Source organism: Amphiura filiformis, chromosome 6 (assembly GCF_039555335.1).
Source record: "Amphiura filiformis chromosome 6, Afil_fr2py, whole genome shotgun sequence".
Taxonomy (NCBI): domain Eukaryota; kingdom Metazoa; phylum Echinodermata; class Ophiuroidea; order Amphilepidida; family Amphiuridae; genus Amphiura; species Amphiura filiformis.
The window spans coordinates 34,230,587-34,251,148 of NC_092633.1; the positions used below are offsets into that span (position 1 = coordinate 34,230,587).

Below are 20,562 nucleotides of genomic sequence, written 5' to 3' on the forward strand. Positions count from 1 at the left end.
ACACAAACAAACATGAATATGGAAAAAATATATACCAACTGACCTTTTTGACTCATCTCATGCTACAATCTATATGATTTCTTTCTTTTTTGTATTATTTCATTAGGTTCATAATGCTATCATCAGAAGATAACAAAATATATGCAACCTTTCTCAATTTCTTTGTATTTTAAAAATAGATATACTATCTTGAGTAGAAAACTGGCAAACAAACAAATAAACATAAAACGTCAAAACAAACTTTCCTAACAGACGATTTCTGTGTTGTTTATTAGGCCCACAATGCTATCTTCAGAAGATGTACCGTAGCTGTTTGCGCGTTCCAAGAAAATGATGCAGGTCGTAAGTGGCTCAGCGCGCGTGTGTTTGACAGCAGATGATGCATGTCGCAAAGGGCCTACAATGATTTGCAAATCGCACCGTAAATGCTATCCTGAGTAGATAACAAACAAACAAGCAAACAAACATGTAATATAATACAAATATACCAAATGAAATTTCTGACTCGTCTCAAGCTTAATCTATGATTTAAAAATTTTTTCATAAGGTTCCAAATGCTATCGTCAGTAGATAACAAAATATTTTCAACCTTTCTCAATTTCTTAGTATTTTTTGAATAAATACTCTCTTGAGTAGATAGCGTAAAACAAACAAACTAAAAACATCAAAAACAAACCTTCCTAACAGACGTTCTCTAAATTTGTGAAATATTTTCTCATGGCTCGAAAAAGTGGGGAATTTGGGATGCTCATTCCCAGGAAATGTTGGTGTTTGGAGGGAAATTCTGGTATTTGGAGGGAAATTGTGTCTTTTTTTGTGTATAAAAACATGCTATAAATTGTGGGAAATTTAGTTTGCTTCCCGAAAGTTAACATTTTTTCGAGTCCTGTATTTTCTGTTGTTTTTTAGGCCCTCAATGCTATCTTCAGAAGATAGCCGTTTGCGAGTTCCGAGAAAAGGATGCAGGCCGTAAGTGGGCTATGCTCGCGTGTGTTCACAGAATGTCGCAACGGGCCTTTATTAAATGATTGGCAAATCGCACCGTAAAGGCTATCATGAGTAGATAAACAAAGAAATAGACCAACAAACATGAAATGTAAAAAAATATACCAACTGACTTTTTTGACTCGTCTCATGTTAAATTTATGATTTCTTTCTTTTTTGTATTATTTCATTAGGTTCAAAATGCTATCATCAGAAGATAACAAAATATATGCAACCTTTCTCAATTTCTTTGTATTTTAAAGATAAATACTATCTTGAATAGATAGCGGAAAAACTAACTAACAAACAAACAAATAAACAAAAAACGTCAGAACAAACTTTCGTAACAGACGATTTCTGTGTTGTTTTATTAGGCCCGCAATGCTATCTTCAGAAGATAGCTGTTTGCGCGTTCCGAGCGAGAATCGTAAATGATGCAGGTCGTAAGTGGCTTTGCGCGGGTGACAGCGGATGATGCATGTCTCAAAGGGCCTACAATGATTTGCAAATCGCATCGTAAATGCTATAGATAACAAACAAACAAGCAAACAAACATATAATATAGGCCTAATACAAATATACCAAATGAAATTTCTTACTCGTCTCAAGCTAAATATATAATAAAAAAAAAAATCATAAGGTTCCAAATGCTATCGTCAGTTGATAACAAAATATTTTCAACCTTTCTCAATTTCTTAGTATTTTATAAATAAATACTCTCTTGAGTAGATAGCGTAAAACAAACAAACCAAACTAAAAACATCAAAAACCAGGCGGCGAGTGGTATGATTGAGCCGGCAACTTGTGAAACTGCCCGGCCGTATGGCATTTTCCATATACTGGTTAGTTTTGTGGGGTTCATTATCGAACCCCAACGGTTTTAGCTTGTATTTATATTATTTATTAACATAGGCCTATTTGTTTGTGATATTTCAAGCGTTTTAAAATTTCAAAATAATCCCATTCAATTACACGGTTGACGATGAAAATTTACTGAATTTAGAGAATGCAATGCGACCACCACCTGTCAAAAACAAACCTTCCTAACAGACGTTCTCTAAATTTGTGAAATATTTTCTCATGGCTCGAAAAAGTGGGGAATTTGGGATGCTCATTCCCAGGAAATGTTGGTGTTTGGAGGAAAATTCTGGTATTTGGGGGGAAATTTAGTTTGCTTCCCGGAAATTAACATTTTTTCGAGTCCTGTATTTTCTGTTGTTTTATTAGGCCCTCAATACTATCTTCAGAAGATAGCCGTTTGCGCGTTCCGAGAAAAGGATGCAGGCCGTAAGTGGGCTATGCTCGCGTGTGTTCACAGAATGTCGCAACGGGTCTATATTAAATGATTGGCAAATCGCACCGTAAATGCTATCTTGAGTAGGTCATATCTCAAAACTGGCTTCAAAGACACGTCTTGCGAAACTGAAGTAGGCCTATGTTGCATGAAACATGACTTGTGAATGATGAGTGTCTTACAAAGAGACGTGACTTTGTGTCTAACCAGACACGTGTGCCAAACTTAGCTTCACAGGATGTGTCTTTCTGCAAGACATCGGTTTTACCTGTGTACAGTGTAGGTGCAAGATAAGAGGATGCCAATAGGCCTATATAACATTATTATAAAATGCTATTTTAAAGTGGCATTTCGTGATTTAAGCATTGCTTTTTAGGGATTGGTTCAGTTCTGATCCACTAAAATAGCTAAAAATGCCCATTTCCCAAATTTCAATTGATTCTCACATTGAATTAGCGATATTAGGCCTATGGTTAAATTTTAGTATTTGACTTTATGGTTTTTAACGGGGTTTCATAAAAATTAACCTAATAGAAAGTTACGATTTTGCGCTCTTCGCCGCACACCATATTTCATAATTTTAGCTTCAATATGGCAAATTTTTCGCGCGGGCCGGGTGACCCGGGGGGTGATTTACAAGTAGGTCATAAACTTAGGCCTATTCTGTCGCCAAAATGTTGTGCAAAATTTACCAAGTTTAAGGGTAGGCCTACATAACAAGTTTTTATAATCTTAGGCCTAACGTGCAAAAAAGGGGTCGCGTTTTAAGGCCATATAAAGTCGAATTACCGTTGAACTTTGAAATATATAGGCCTATTTGATAGGCCTATCATCTTAATCAGAAAAATTTTCCGGCTACTTTTTGAGAAAATTAGCGCTATATAAAAAGTATTTGATTGACTTACTTCTGCGTCCCCTAACCTCCCCTATCCGCTCGGTATATGCCTATCCCCGAATGCCCGCACCACACCAATGTCAAGAAACTTTTTATCTTTTGCATAGGATTTAAATGTCTTATGCTTTTATTAGGAAAAACACACAAACAAATGAAAGAAAAATTATTGTATCATTAGAAATCAAAAAGTTTAGGCCCTATGTCAAAAAGGAACTTGACTGCTCACAAGCCTTCTGAATGCTACAGAAGGTCCTACAGTCACTAGGCCCCTACGCCTATTAATTATTTAAAATAGACTTGTGTCAAGACTTTGAATTTTGTTGCTGCAATTGAAAGAAAACATGTAAACAGGCTTCATTCAAAACTGCACGTTCAACTTAAGAATCGTGAGTATTTTTAGCTATTTTTATAGATTAAAATGGTTTTTCTATCAGCCTATTTTTACTCGTTTTTACTCTCGGTAACTCGCGATGCCCTACTCATCAATTATATACGACCTCTCACAGTCGGGGTCAAAGGTTAGTTTGGGACAGCCCGACGTACATGGTTTTGCAATCACAAATTCGTGATTTTCGTACAATAAGAAGTTACATATTATAGACCTCAAAAGACCCCAAAATAATTGGTTTTGCTCAAATTGAGAAGGTGAGTTGTTTGCTGAATGAATCTGCATATTGATCACGAAAATATTTACGGCGACGATCCGAACAAAGGTTAACTAATTCTGTAAATTGTGTTAAATTAAGTAAGCTTAAATTTATTGTCAACTCATTCATACTCATAGGACATAAATTATAATAGTCATATATGATTTATAAATATCTTTGCATTCTCTTGGTCAGGTCATGCATGAAAATACTACTTCTATGGTCAGGCTGACGTCACACAAAAAGCCTTGTAAAACTTGTGTGCGCATAATGTGTGTAGTTCCTTTTCGTAGTAGACTCGACCGAGGAACCCGGGCGGGCTGCGGAACTCGAGTCATTTATCTTTTGGTCGTTACATGACTCTCATTTGGACTGAGTTCTTATAATACATCTTCCGAGGACATGAGGAACACTTTTTAGACAATAGCTTGGGATTATTGGGGCAGAGGTTATCTTTTTAAAACTTTCATGACCACTGAAGCAAAGTCAAACCTGTCAACGACACTCGGCGTGAATTGAAAGACCATGATGTCACTCACCACAAATTAAAAACTAAAAATATCTCCTTAAGATTTATAAATTTATTATTTCACACAAAAGGGCAGATTTTGGGGAATTTTTACAAAACTACACATTTCTTTCTTTCCACAGAATATGGATTATCTCAATAGGTTTTACATCTTGTTTGCTATTCTTAAAATTTGCAGGTTAATTGCCATGGAGTGTTAACTTAAAACTTGCTAGTTGCCGGTAATCCTTTCAATAAAGGACCATGGGAGTGCATGGTCTTTGGCAGCTGCTGGAGTCTACAGGAAGGCCAGTCACATTGGAATCTTTAGAAGGCAAGATTCTTGCTGTTGGTATCCTTATTTTTAGATGATTAATAGATTCATCTTTAGGTTACTTTAGCAATTCTTGTTGTTATCACATTGTATAGCTTGTAATTAACTACTTGAAATTTGAATTCCTAACTTTCCAATTTACACTATATTTGAAACTGAAAAGTTGAGCCAGTTATCCTCACAGGTCCCTGTAACACCAAGATGAGTATGGCAAAGATAATTGAGTAACTTTTTCTCACAACATGTTGTTAAACATGTAGGCCTTATGCTGGTTTCAGAGTGCCGCTTTGCCACTCCACCACTTGATTTTTAGGTCACTAAGCAATCTGGCAAGCAATGCCATAGGCAAGCCGAGATATCGATCACTATTAGCTTTGCCTAAATCACTTGGCGTGAGCTCAGGAGTGTTGCCGCTCTGATGTGTGGCACAGTATACAAAACCAGCATATAAAATCAGCATATTTAAATCAATTAAAAGATGGTATTAAAAACAGAACATACTATAAAATACTTCAATTTCACTGCAACTTAATTTGGCGAATTGGCAAGAAGTCATCTTTTAATGGCAATTTAAATTCCAGAATTTGTATCCTCTTGCTATGTAAATAAATAAAAATAAATAAATGTAGATATTTATATAGCGCTTTATGCCGTAAACAGCCTCAAAGCGCTTTACATTTATTCCGCCGTTATCAGAATATGTCGGAACCACGCTTGCAGCCTACAATTGGCGCAGGGGCCATCAGTACAACGACTGTGACTACCCCTAACAGCTTCCCATTACACCTGGGTGGGGTGAGGCAAGCGAGGCAAAGCGCCTTGCCAAAGGGCTTAACATGGTGGTGGGACGGGACTCGAACCAACGCACATCGAGCAAGCTCTCAGATTATGAGTCCAAGGCCGTAACCACTGAGCCACCGTGTCATAAAACCATTATAAATGAACTATTTTGCGGCAATATAATTTAGCGATTGAAGGCGCTAGCGAAATTAGCAAAATTAAATTGCTAGCGAAATATAGTTGTTTTACAGTATATGTCTGATTATAATTTTGCCCTTAACAAGAGTTGTTGTGATCAGATGTGAGTTTATGGCTTCACCAAGCTGTGCGAGGCATGCGTGATGACCAAGGAAATGCAGCCACCAATGCTCATCTACAGGTGTTGTTTAATCGCATTTGTAAACTGCTTTTCTACCGCATCAAGCCTGTATTTGTGTTTGATGGAGGAGTACCTCAACTCAAGAAGCAAACAATGGTAAGAATTATTAATTGTTCAGGCAACATGTTAGTTTATACCATGTATGATGCCTACTAAAGCCAGTAGCTGACAAGGTAACATAAATATGTTTCTTTGTTCTATTATTATTATTTAAAACCTTATATGATAAAAAGGCACACAAAAATTCTAATTTTTGGTATCCACTGATAGAATTTGAAGCATAAATTTTTGTAATATAAAATGTTATTATTGAAAAAAAAATGTTAACCACACATTGCATGCCTCATTAGTAATGATATAGTTGTAATCATGTTTTACTTTGATATACCACTAGGTTGCCAGGAGACAGAGGAGGGACATGGCTTCCAGTAATCTGAAGAGCGCTGTCAATAAGGTTTTAAACAACTACATGAAAACACATGCTTTGAAGGCTGTTGTTGGCTGTGCCTGTGAACTGTGAGTAGATACGTATAATAAAAATAAAACAAGCGTACATAACTCTTATTAGACCTATTCTTGAGTATGGAGCCGCTTATATGGGATCCATATACTCAAATTCTCATTGATAAGCTCGAATCTATTCAGAGGAGAGCTGTTAGGTTTATTATGAATGATTATGGCCGTTACAGCAGTGTGACAGATATGATGTCCAATCTTGACATTGAACCCTTGGTTAACCGTAGAAAAATTGCTAGGCTCACTAATTTCCACAAGGCACGGGTGGGTCTCCTTGCAATCCCGGTACAAAAACTACTTCGCCCGGTCACCCGGTTCTCACGCCGCCTAACATCAACAGCTATATCCCATTACAAGCCAATAAAGACTGTTTCCTGAACTCATTTATACCACTTACGACAAGAGACTGGAACGCACTACCTCAACACATCACCAGCATCAACGACAGCAACCTCTTCAAGCAAGCAGTAACAGACCTCTACCTCAAATAATTTTTTTCAAAGCGCACCACCTAATCCTACCCGCATTACCCCTCCACCAAGGGGAGTTGGGTAGTACAACTACAAGACAAGACAAGACAAGGGATTTAGTTTTATAATATGCAGGTGAATGGAAGTGAAGATTTTGAGGATATTGGTAAAATGTGAATATTTTGGAGTGAATATGTGCAAAAGTCTAATATTTCAATACTGGTTGGATGTCTTGCTCACTTTAGGCATTGCTTGAATTACTTAGTCAAAGAGATATTTAAAATTGGTTGATAACTCTCACAGTTTTGATCCAAATATCAGTCTACACCCAGCTGATGACAGAGAACAGTTTCTCTGAAATATTCGGATCAAAATGTGACTGATGTTGACCAGTTTAAAATTTCTCTTTAATGTCTTACACTACATTCACAAAGTTAACTGGCCTCTTTTTTTTTTTTTTAATGTTGAGAAAAGAAATCTTCAAACAGATTAGAAAATGGTGGCAACAATTTCACTGGTGTTTTGCCTCTTTAGCAGGATTTTGGCATCATAGATAGCATAATCACAACATTGGTAAAGAATATATTTACAAATTGTTCATGATTTTGAAGACATCATAATACTAATCGTATTCTTTGAATGCTACCTGCTTTTCAGACCAGAGCCACCAACCAGAGTACCATTACAGCGTGGTGGCAGCAGCAAATCACAGGAACCAGACTTATTTGAACTGCCACCGATGCCTGAAAACTCAGAAGAGGGGTAAGGTCTTTTAGCAATAAGTAACCAAAAATTGAACATGAGTACCAACACGCTTAGCCCAAATTTGGTAATTTTGAAAATATGAGTTATCATTGTGAAATTATTGCCCATGCGATGGTGTAGTACCATTGCTTTTACCAAGCCTTTTAAAAACACAGCCCATCCATCTTTTAGTCAAAGCGTTGGTGTCTATCTAAATCAGTAGTTGTGGAAATTGTGCCCCATTTTGAAATTTTGCCTGGTATTCCATCGATAAATAACAGCATTTGTGTTATGCTATGGGTTGCGCCATGAAATTTGAGTTTGGGAATCATTGATTCTAAATTATATTTCAGAACAATTTGTGTTTCTTATTCATGGCCAAAGTATTAGAACTCATGTTTACTCTTTTGTTTGCAGTGCAATGCAAACAGTGTAATTACATGTATGTTGTATATATGTAGGATACACAGATGTAAATCTTTATTTCACTTTTGTATATAACCTCACAGACAAAAAGATGAAGAAGAACCTGAAGACATGTGGGTAGAGAGTCAGCAACATATGTCAGAGTTTGCACGTGAAGAAGACGTTGATGTTATGGATATCGATTCTGATGTGTTCAAGGCATTGCCCCTAGAAGTACAACATGAACTAATTACAGTCAAGAAAGAGAAAGGAAAGAGGACTTCTTGGAAGAAAATCAAAGAATTGCCAAAGGTAAGAAAACACAGAAATATTTCTTAATTATTAAAAAAAAAGCTTTTTAAACACATAGTTGAAAAACACACTTCACACATAACTATATAATGGGATATTTTTGTGGGGTTAATTTTTCGGCGGTTTTAACTGTTCAAAACAGCTTTGTTGTTTCTTTTATTTGTGAATAATGAAGAAGGAGGCGGCCTATATGCTTCACCCTAGCAGGGCGTAAGACAATGCGAAACACAAAGTAATATATGCGAGGATCGGAAATAAACGATGCAAGCTAGAGAAATTATAATTTAAATGGCGTGATTTGTGGTTTGAAAAAGCCACATAACTATTGAAGCATTAAAATATTTTGAAATGCAGCTTCAGTTTGTGAAATTTGAATTTACTATATCAAAATGTTCATTATTTTATGGTTGTGTATAGTGCATCAGTATGCATGGTGCACATGCAGATATCTTATCACAGAGCTCTTTAACAAATTGTATCATTGCTATTTCGAAAGATCAATGAAGTCCTATAAAAGAAACTAGTTTTTTTACTCGTGTGACCTCCTGCCATATGTGATGTGATCGAGCAAAATCAGTCGGAACTCGGAAATATTAAATTTTCAGTTTCTTATAGGATAATAAAAAGTATTTACAAAGCTGCATTTTGCAGAAAACCCCATTGAAATTGAGCAACCAGTACCAAAGATATGAGCAATTAAAGAGTTTCCAAAACAACAGAAAACATACGCAAATATTTCATTTGTTTGTTTGGCTTTATCTCAAAATCAATATTTCTGAGTTTGACTGATTTTGCTTGATCGCATCACATATATGTTACCTGCCAAATACATAATCATGAAATGTTGATTCGTTGGCCATATCTTTGGATGCACAATGAGCAAAGCAAAACTATCTATTATTTGCAACCAACCAATACAATGCTCTTTGTTTTTTCCATTCACCAGCAAGCTGGAGACTTCTCCAACTATCAATTGTCAAAACTTCTGAACAAAGGAAAGATGACTCAACGTTTGGACGAATTACGTAAAGAAATGAAAGTGCGCAACACTGGAGCTGTAGCAAACTTGCTAGATTATGAAAATAACATTGATGAACTCCATGCGGGGCGAATCATGTCCGAAGATAGAGAACATTATGTGCTTGTCAAAAATAAACCGTCCGATAAAAATGCAGATAAAGCCTCCTCAAGTGGTGCTAGTCAAGAAGCTTCTTCTAGTGAAAAATTGGAAGAGGAATTATTGACAGACACCAACAAATCCACAGCTGAAGTCAAAGATAGCAGCACATCATGGGATGTTGATTTGACCGAAATGGAGGATTCTTCACCCACTGCTGAAAAATCTAAGGAAATCTCCGATGCAGTCAAGTCTTTCTTTGCCAAGAATAATTTGCAAGTGCACTCTGGTGCAAATTCAAAAGAGCAAGATCAAACAGACTCAGAAATTCATAGCCAAAAGTTAACAGCAGAAAGTAAAGGTGCAATCAGAACGATATCAGAATCAGAATCCAAAGAGGATGATGTAGAGATAATTAGTGATGGTGAAGTTGATGCATCCCCTCCAATGGATAATGTTGAGATTGTTGATGTGAAGCGTGGCACAAAGACCAGAAATATGCAATCGTTAGTTACCACAGCCATTGACCTCATATATTCTGAGGTCACAGACTCAGGAAAAGAAGGCAATACGGATATGACATCAAGTGGTAAAATTGTTAGTGATGATGTCATTGCATCAAAAAGCCAGGAGAAAGAGCAACTTGTTGAGGAGAAAGCAGAGTCAGATGATGTTATGTCGGATGATGTCATGATTGTGGGTGAAGTTGAGGGCACAAAGAGTTTGAAACAACCAGCAAAGATGTCAAAACCTCCGACAAATATGCAGAAAATGGCAGGCCCTTTCCCTTTCATGTCTTCATTGATGGATAAGCTTATCGCCTCGGCTCTCTCTGACAACTTGGAGGTTAGCGAGGATGTTTTGTCTAAGAGAGCAATGTTGTCAAAAGAGAATGGACAAGATGGGAAACCAGAAATAGTTGGCAGTGGTGATGATTCAGGAATGTTAGATAATAGCGATGATTCAGATGGTAAGCCACACAGCTTTGTAGTGACATATCCTTGGTCATAAGTTTTCTTACTTCCTGAAATTGAATATTATTATAAAAAACCCTTACACTTCAGTCAGCTCAAAGAGTTGGACCATTTCTTAAGCTTACATTAACTGAGAGATCCTGGGTGCATCTTATTGATGATTGTCTAAATTCTCTTACTGTCTAAACTAATCTTGAACTACCTATTCAATTGCTGGCTTAGAACAGATCATGTTTGCAGGTCAAGCCTGATAGAAAGAGAGAGATTCAATATCCATATATGTTACAGCCCACCAGGCCACCACAAACTTCTCCAAAAGTCCTGGTCAATGTTGTTTTATTTTACATTTATAAAGCATAATGTCAGAAGCTTTAAAATCATATATTATTTGACTTTATACGATATCTTGAAGCGGTGTTATCATTGGCTGCACTTGCCATTTCATGTACAATACATACAAATACAACATTCATGCTTAGTTTGCACTGTTACTAGTTACTCAAACAAAATCAGATTTCCCAACTTTACGAGAGGCTGTGGACAATTACACATATTATCTTGTAACATAGACCAATCTCATTTTGGAATTCATGTCATCATACTTATACCATTGGCGTTTATTAAGTTCTGTAGTCAGAATGATACTGTCAAACCTTTTCACCACAGATGACTTTGTAGAAGTACCCGTCTACCCCGTGAATGACTCACCAAAAGAAGAAGCAAAGCCCCAAACACCTGCATCACCTGTGCTAGAGAGAGAAGTGGTATTAGAACCTGAATCACATGAACATAAAGATGAGAAAGATGTTACTGCTGATGTGATAGATTTGGAAGAAGGGGACATGAACTATGAGGAAGATGCTGATGAACACAATGAGGTGGAAATTGAGGAGGAGGCGGCAAGGTAGAATCAGTTGGGCTTTTCTATTTAAATCCATACTACCCCTGTGGAAGATTTAGCTAAAGTCTTCCACAGAGGGAGTATGAGTTTTGAATAGAATTGGGTAACTTCCATTTGAAATACTCACTCCCTTTGTGAAATGTATAAGTAAAGCCATAATACAGAGGGAGTATGGGTTTCAAAATGATTAACCTGACCAATTAGATTTGAAAAGCATACTCCCCCTGTGGAAGATATTTCCAAAATCTTCCACAGAGGGAGTGTGAATTTCAAGTGGAATAGCCCATTGGCATTAATATTTAAATGATAGTTTTGATAACACCAGTTTCAGCAAAAAATAAATGATATGATATGATGTGATATGATATGATAAATATATGAAGTGATGGAAATCAGTACATGTAGAAAATGACAAGGATGTGTAATTAGGAGTCATGTTCTGAGGATATCATTTGACAAGGTAGACACAGGGCAATGCTAGGCAAACTAAGTGAAATAGGGCAGTAAGGTCTGAGGAGCAGCAAAAACATACACAAATCAGCCCTTTGAAGCCTTCAAAGGTGGCATCAGATGGGCATCTCCTTATATAGGCTGCACTGAGTAGACAAATGTTACCCATCACATCAAAACCGACCATTTCGAGGCAGAAATGAAAAAGAAGATTTAAACACTCGGATAAACTGCTTTTCTTAGCGTTAATATGACACCTTACTTGTTGAAATCAGACACAGTAATAATGTTTTATGAGGCACAACAAGCTCAAATTTCTTTTTGTTTTCTTTATATTTTCTCATCTTCTTTCATTGTTATCTGCTAATGAAGCCAGTCGCGAAGTGGTCGGTTTTGATGTGATGGGTCACAAATATCAAAAGCGAGTGAAACTTTCTTGCTTTTAGGAAGGAGGACATGCATGGAATTAGTTTTCCATCATTTCAAACGTTTCTTTTTTCCCCCCAATTATAGTGAAAAGGATGATAATATAGACGATATCCAGGATGATGATGGTGATATTGCCATGGAAACCAGAGAAGAAGAAAATCAGGAAGGCCAGAGGGAAAGTGCTGTTCAAGAATGGGCTGGAATGAATGTAGTAAGCTTAAACTTTTTTCTTTGAATATTCTAAAAAAAGTAAAGAATTCTTTACAAATTTGCTATCTATTCATCATGAGAGCCTATATATTGATAAACATTGATTTACTTTTCAAATTTGAAAATGGTCCTAACACTTTTCAAAAATAGTGTTGTTAATTAACTTAGCCATTTAGGGAAAGAAAGAACTGCCATACTGTATTATTTGTCATCTATATAATCATAGGCGTAGATCTTGGGGAACTCCCCCAATATTTTGCAAGGGGTGGTCCATACAATCACCCCCCCATGTTGACGCCTGCATGCGGGATTCTAACCAAATTGACCTCTTAATTGGCCATTTTAGCCTCAACAGTGCCATTTTTTGAACACTTTGCACAAATTTATTCCACTTTTGCACCATATTTCATCAATTTACCTTCAATATGGCAAAATTTTTCACGTGCTGTGCACGCATTTGTACCATAAACTTATTCTGTCGCCAAAAGGTGTTGGATTCACTACACTTCAAGAAGTTTTTCAAACCCATTCCCCATGTCAAAAAGAAATCTACGCCACTGTATATATAATATACCTATAGCTCAGCACTGTCTAGACTTCTTTGGCCATTGATATTTTATAAGAATGTTCTGTGCTAGATCTCTCAATACCTATTTGAATATGTATTTAAAATTTCACAAGAAATGTGATCGAGGACGGATATAAATGTTTTAATATTTTATCATTGTTACAGGAAAACCCATCACAGTTACAGGATGACTTGGAGAGTGAAAGACATGCGCTAGCCACAGAACGTCAAAGGCAAGAGAGGGTAGCTGTCTCCGTCACTGATGTCATGTATGCTGAAAGCAAGGCAAGGTGCAATTTCTCTGACACTTGGATATTCCATTTAAAATCCACACTACCCCTGTGGAAGATTTTGGAAATATCTTCCACAGGGGGAGTATGAATTTCAAATGGAATTAAACATTAGCAGCTCCATTTAAAACTCATTCTCCCTTAGGGGAAGATTCAGGTTGAATCTTTCTCAGATGAAATTCAAATGGAGCTGCCTAATGTGCTTGTTCCATTTGAAATTCGTACTCCCCCTATGGCAGATATTTCCAGAATCTTCCACAGGGGTAATGTGGATTTTAAATGGAATAGCCCAATTTGGCAAATATAATCCATATTTCGAAGTTCAATTCCTACAAGCTCTGTTGATAAATTTATATTATATCACAAATTTAAAAAAAAAATCAAAATTATTTGATATCAGAAGGACATTCCTTGTATTCAGAATGCAATTTGATTTGTCTGATGTGCTCTCATGTCCCACAAAAAATACTGTGTAAACATTGCTATCCGTTCCCTTAAGGGCAGAGTAATGGGAGAGAACATGGACCTTTTCGAGCTTCATTATTTCTGAATTGTATGTCCAAAGTATATAAAACTATACATTTTTGGAAAGGAAATGAGTCAAGGAATCCCATGGTGACGTCAGATTTGTTCAAAAATCTCAAGTTTTAGAAAAAATCACAAAAATTCACTTTTTTGCCCCAATTTTTTTGTGACAACTTAGAAAAAAATCCGTTCGGAGTAAAAAAAAAATTCAGTTAGCTTTTCATGAAGAAGAGACATGAACTTAGGGAAGGTTTTTTTATTTTTTTGAAATTCGTCTCTTTTTTCGAAATATTGAAAAAAAAACGTGAAAAAAGCCATTTTGTCACATTATTAAGCTAAAAATTGCACATAATGGTGTATATTTTTGTTTAAAACAAATATTTTGAAAAAATGAAATAACCTTCCCTAAACTTTGATGTACTATAAAGGATAGCGCAAAAAGTTTACCCTTTGCTTGCATATTTTTCGAAAGTTATCTTGTCACAAAAATCGCTCAATATTGTCAAAAGTGAACTCTGAGAAATCTACGTTTTAGTATTATGCACAAAACGTCCTTAAATTTTAAAACGGTAAGACTTTCACACTTGTAAAAGCTGTATCTGGTGCATGGTCTAAATATGCATCTTTTTGCACCAATGAATCTATAATCTCTGCTTTCAGTGCGCCAACATTCAAAATAATTAAAAAATCTAAGTGGCATTTTGACTGCAAATTTTTGTTTTGTTTACACCACATTTGCTGGCGTTAACAACATACCGAATGCGCCTTGACTGCGTTGGGCATACGCGCAGAGTTACGCCACGTCACGTATCGCGCTCGTAATCACAATATTTTGCATTCGCGCATTTCTGACTCATTATTTCCCGCCAATTTACTAAGCTGTCTTGAGCCATGTGACTTTTTAGAGTTGAAAAGAGTGAAAGAAATCAAGCAAAAAGACGAATAAATATTAGCAAGTTGTATTTTATCAGTTTCAAGTGAAAGAATGCATCTTAGTGTTGATAAATATCAAAAAATCTCAAATTCGGTCGTGGACGAATGTGTCTTCCATTACTCTGGCCTTAAGTGAACTGATAAATCTAATCTACGAGTCTCTCCATGGTTTGTTGAAATAGATTCTAACTAAATCCATGTTATCTCATTTTGTAAATCCTTTGATTGAATGCATATACATAGATGATGTGTTGCTACTATTGATTTGGAGGTTTTGATAAGAATATGTGATACATTGTTGTACTTTCATTTGTTTATAAAGTTTAAGAATCTTACTCATAAATCAGATGTCCACATTCAATGGGTTTTGGACTATTCTTTGGTATTTTCAAAGAATGAATAATGAACAAAATCAAAATTGAAAATTGTCAACATAAGGTTCATTCTTCTTAATCATGTCACATTTAACTTTTATTTCCAACTACTAATTACAGGAACTGTTGCAGTTGTTTGGTATTCCTTTCATTGTAAGTCCCCAAGAAGCCGAGGCTCAGTGTGCATACCTAGATGTCACCGGGCAAAGTAATGGTACCATTACTGATGACAGTGATGTCTGGCTCTTTGGTGGTCGCTATGTCTACAAGAATTTCTTTACAAAAGGCAAAGATGTGGAGTTCTATAGGAGCAATCACTTGGAGAAACAGCTAGGTACTGCAAAATTGGAATGTTACAGCAGTGGCGTAACTAGGGGGCGGGGCGGGCAACATGCCCTGGGCACCACCCTTAGGGGGGCACCAGATTGACCAATTCAGCATCAATTGAAAGAACATTTTAGTATCAGTGGTATTTAGTGGTAGGCCTTATTTGTCAAAATTTCGCGTGCCCCGCGCTCAATTGTTTCAAGAATTGGGGGGGGGGGGGATTATGGATCCTTAGCCCTGGGTGCCACAACCCCTAGCTACGCCACTGCCCGCATCTAAGATATTCTCAGGTGGGGGTAGGGGCGCCAATTTTGCTTCTTGCCCCGGGCGCTACCAACTCTAGTTACACCACTGTGTTGCAGACAGTTTCATGTCTTTCATATCATGTATTGTGTTCATGATGTGAAAGACATGAAACTATTGTTACAAAAGTCTGGTACCATCCGGTATACAAACATGTTTCATACACTCTTAGATATAGCGAGAACCAATCAGAGCAAATTAGAAAACTGCGAACCATGCATTGATTGTGTATACTAGCATATGCACAGTGCTTTCGGACGTGTTCATTTTGCTTGTGGGTTGATGCATTTATATTTGCTTGTATTTTCCAATACATTTAGTGACAATTCTGTTATAAAAATAGCAAAAATTGTGGGAATTTTTTCTCAGGTATCACTTGTTGCTTGAGAAATTGTACAAAATAATGCACTTGTACTAAGATGTTGATGTGTCTAATGCCATTAGCACAAATTCAATCAAACTTGAAATTTTGATGTGTGGCACGCATCTTCATCAGAAGAAGTCTTATGATGAAGATGTGTGTCATACATCGAAAATTCAAGGTTAGTTGAATTTTTGCAGTAAGTCAGTTTAAACTTTCACGTATGAACATACATTTGAGTACAAATTCAATGTTTTGTTTTTTCATTTAATTTTTATAAAATGCCCAATCTTTTTATTTATTTGCAGTATTGACGAGAGAGAAGCTGATCCAGCTAGCATACTTACTAGGGAGTGACTATACAGATGGGGTACAGGGTGTAGGTGCAATCACTGCCATGGAACTGCTTAGTGAATTCCCTGGGCAAGGCTTGGATGCATTGGAGAAATTCAAGTAAAGCGCAATTTTGCTTAGGGATATATATTTAGTTATTTGTTACATGCATTTATATGGTGCTCTACAATATATGTATGTGATGTGGTAAATATCAGAACAGGCCTCAAATAGCTTTTGTTTTTATTTTGGGGCTACTTAAAAAAAAGCCCACATAATGTAATTGTCTGTGGCTACTTTCGGTATTTCAGGGGCTAAATACCCATATTCACCCCATTAATTTTGAGCTACAAGGAATTTTGAGCCACAAAGGAATAGTTTCCTTTTACTCAAGTTTCAGGGACTACTTTCTATTAGAAATCTCCCCCGTTATTTAATTTTCAAGGGCTAATTTGGGATATTTTTGGGAAAATGGCCCTTGTGAGCTCTGTCAGAATCAAATCACTTCCTCCAAGTGGAAGCCTTTCAATACACATCTTGTCTTTACTATATTGTAAATATCCAAACAACACCAGGGCTAATTGGGGCATATGAAGGGTTATTGAATTTGGAGGGCTTAGCCTGAACACTGACAGGGCTTTTTATTGCTGGGAAATTAAAGAAGGAAGTTTTAAAGGAAGAAAATGAACAAAGAAGTCAGTTACCAGCAGCCACATGGTTTTACTGGCTTGGCCAGCGAAACCATGTGTATACATTAAGGTGATTATGTCATTGCATCACATGGGATACATGTATGCACAGTGCCTTCACTTATTAGTGTAGGGTTAGTGCGTTACCAAATGGGGTGAGCATTTGTTCATCATATGAAGCCTAGGAGCTGCATGTGGTTTGAAGTTGACAGTGCAATTCAATAGGAGTTTGAGTTTGCAGAAAAAGTTGGTACTGAGGCATCTTGTTTCAATACATATAATTTCTCCTATTCTCCCATAGAATTTAGCCACAGCCAAGCAACTACTAACCTGTTTGAGCCTGTCTAATGAAGTGTAATCATTCTTTTCTGATTTTCAATTGCAGAGACTGGTTGGAAAAGGCCCAGAAACAGTTGATGCCTCCAGTAGAATCAGTCATCAAATCTAAACTGCGCAAACTGACCATCAACCCAGGCTTTCCCAATCCTCATGTGAGGGAAGCTTATTTAAAGCCCGTGGTAGATGAGTCCAAGGAGAAATTCACATGGGGATCACCAGATTTAGATTTACTCAGGGAATATCCTTTTTATGATTAGTGCTAAAAACAACCAGCAACATCATCAAAAATAACAGGGAATGAAAACTAACACTCAATGTTGTTCACATTAAGAATATGCAAACAGAAGGATGTGTTAAGTTGTTACGTGTACAGGAATAGTATGAGATGTAATGTCAGGCAAGTTAAAGTGAAATGCAAGAGGCTTAACGACCTTATGCTATACGGCCATCTTAATTAATTTAATAATTTGTATCAAAGCCCCCCGCTCGCATTAGTAGCATCATCCGTTTTTGTGCGTGTTATTTCAGCTGGATTTAGTAAATTGCAAGTTTTTTTTGCGGCTGTTTTACTTTTTTTTCAAATCCACCATTCAAAACCTTACGTCTGACATCATCAGACATCAAAATAGCTTATCCATAAATCTCAATAAAATCCTTCATCTTGACCACATTGAAACCTCCTTGAGAGATGAAAAGGTGGTCTATTCTTGTCAAAAAGCTCACCCCACAGATTAAAAAAATGAAAGTAAAAAAAAGAAAACCTAAAAAAATCGCATTCCTCATTAGGTTTTTAACTTATGAAGGGCTTTGAGACATTTTTTCCATTTCTTGACAGCTTTTGTTTCAAGCATGCTCTATAAAGACTCATTTTTAGGAGTATTGAGGTGATCAATTTTGTTAAAGACAACTTCTGACTGAACTCCTTTTAAAGTCTTTTAAAAGTCTTTTGAACAAGCGATGTTTCTTGAGCAAGTTGTGAGCAATGTTGCAGATCAGTCATAGGGAGCAATTTCAAAAACATGCTACATGCCCATACAAAAATTAAGTTAGATATCAAACTCTTGACTAACAAGTCTATTTTCTTTAACCTTCCGTGAACATTTGCTTCTGCAAAGCTTGGTTGGAACAGATCAAAGATCGATGAAATGCTACTACCAGTGTTGCGAAAACTCAATGAGAAACAGGTAGGTAGGAAAGAAGACATAAAGTTATGGGCACTCAAACGATTGGAACTTGGGACAGTTCATGTGGAATAATGAAAGGTCCCTGAGAGCACACAGTGGTGGGCTAGTTCTTTCTCACAATACTGAGGATCAATACTTGCCCTATTGCAAAGAAATTCCTTTTTAAATGACTATTTTTGAATTTGGATTTAAAGAGGCATGAAACTAGCACTACAGCCCTGTTATATTGATTTTTCAAAGCAAAATGCTAATACCAATTTCAATACATCCAAAGGTCCATGGAAATTAATGAGGTGTCACTGGAGCTGCAATCTTGTGCGAAAATCATTGGGACAGATGATGTTTTATAGATCAAATTCCTGTGAATTGAACATAAGGCTGAAAATACATGATACGTTTCATAGGTCATGTTATGTACTTGCTTACTTCCCCTCCCCTCCCCCTTGGAAACAATGTTGGAGCAGATATTGAGCGCAACCACTTTTGACTATTTTTCAGCATTCAACATTGAATAAGGGGAGCAGGGATGCGTAAAATAAACAAACTGTCCCAAGTTTTTCGCGCAGGATTGTGGAATGGATAATAGTAGTACTATTACACTTAATTTGTAAAAAGTGTTTGGCAAGAAAATTTTATGTTTCTTTGAGTAATAAGTAATCCCTAATCAAAGTCAATACTTTGCACTCTACTTACAGGTTCAGAGTAAAATCAATCACTACTTTCCTACAGAGGATAACGAGCCAAGACCAATAAAAAGCAAGAGACTCCAAAGGGTATTAAAGAAGTTCCACAATCCAGATGCTGCAGATGATGAAGTGAATTGCAAAAGGAAAAAATACGAATCTGAAAGTGACGATGACGATAAGCCTATGTCACATTCACGGAAAGGAGAACAAGATGAAGTCAGGAGAAGTGGACGAGTCTCACGAAAAGTTATTCCGTCATTAGGGGAAAAGAAGAAGAAAAAGAGAAAGAAAGAAGGAAATGATGCCGATGTTCACTCGGCCATTCCATCTGAAAATACCAGTGCTGATCATGTGCAAGTTATTGATAGTTCCAATGGTGCTATGGAAGTTAAAGGGAAGAGTGAAAGTTCAACTCGTGGAAATACAGGGAAGGGTGAAAGAAGGGGGAAAGGAAGAGTTGGGGTCAAAGGTAAAGGTAAACTTCTTGCCAAAAAAGGTGGGGGTAATAAGGGGACATCAAGATCAGGACCAAAATTATCAGAAAGTAGCAGTAATGATTCAGACTAATCATAAAAATGAAGCAACTTTTACTTAGTTTGGCTAAAGATAGCTATTGCAAGAGAATTTGCCAAAGGATAAATCATTAATGAGTCCAAATTCTGTCATGTTTACTTTATATGTGATGCGATTAAGCAAAATCAGTTGGAACTCGGAAATATTGATTTTGAGATATAGCTAAACAAAGGAAATATTTCCTTTTGTTTCCTGTTTTGGAAACTCTTTGATTACTCATATCTTTGGAACTGGTTGTTCAATTTCAATGGGGTTTTCTGCAAAATCCAGCTTTATAAATGCTTTTTACTATCCTATAAGAAACTGAAAATTTAATATTTTTGAGTTCCGACTGATTTTGCTTGATCGCATCACATATGTCACTAATATAGCATCACTGGGTGGGAAAAACATCATGTACTTATGGCCCTTGAACATGGATAAAGCCTTGTAGGTGTAGACTTTATATTGAAGAGGTTGCTTCATCCATGTTCAAGGGCAAAAATTGCATATGTGACACGATCTGGTCCATGGGGGCCAAAGGCGGCAAATGTGAAACTGAGATAAAGGCAAAAATATGGAGTAAAAAAACAATAAAACACATAAGAAAATAGACATCAAAAAACTTCATAACTTTGGAACCAAGTGTGCTATACCTTTGGTGTTTTCAGTAAATGATAGCCTATTGTATTTATAATGTGATAATTACAGTAACTCAATTTTCAAAAATGCCTCCTTTGGCCCCCATG

General features: G+C 36.6%; 1 protein-coding gene across 1 annotated transcript; it reads left to right on the forward strand.

Annotated features, from left to right (window-relative positions):
* Nucleotides 1-3,705: 3,705 nt before the first annotated feature.
* Nucleotides 3,706-20,321, forward strand: LOC140154480 (DNA excision repair protein ERCC-5-like). The gene is made up of 15 exons (XM_072177048.1): nucleotides 3,706-3,818; nucleotides 4,528-4,680; nucleotides 5,742-5,917; nucleotides 6,216-6,337; nucleotides 7,465-7,569; nucleotides 8,061-8,268; nucleotides 9,215-10,355; nucleotides 11,026-11,263; nucleotides 12,224-12,350; nucleotides 13,083-13,202; nucleotides 15,160-15,373; nucleotides 16,339-16,483; nucleotides 17,438-17,629; nucleotides 18,491-18,575; nucleotides 19,271-20,321. Exons 2-15 carry the CDS (start codon nucleotides 4,593-4,595, stop codon nucleotides 19,826-19,828), a joined length of 3,519 nt encoding a protein of 1,172 aa, XP_072033149.1. The 5' UTR covers nucleotides 3,706-3,818; nucleotides 4,528-4,592; the 3' UTR covers nucleotides 19,829-20,321.
* Nucleotides 20,322-20,562: the final 241 nt, after the last annotated feature.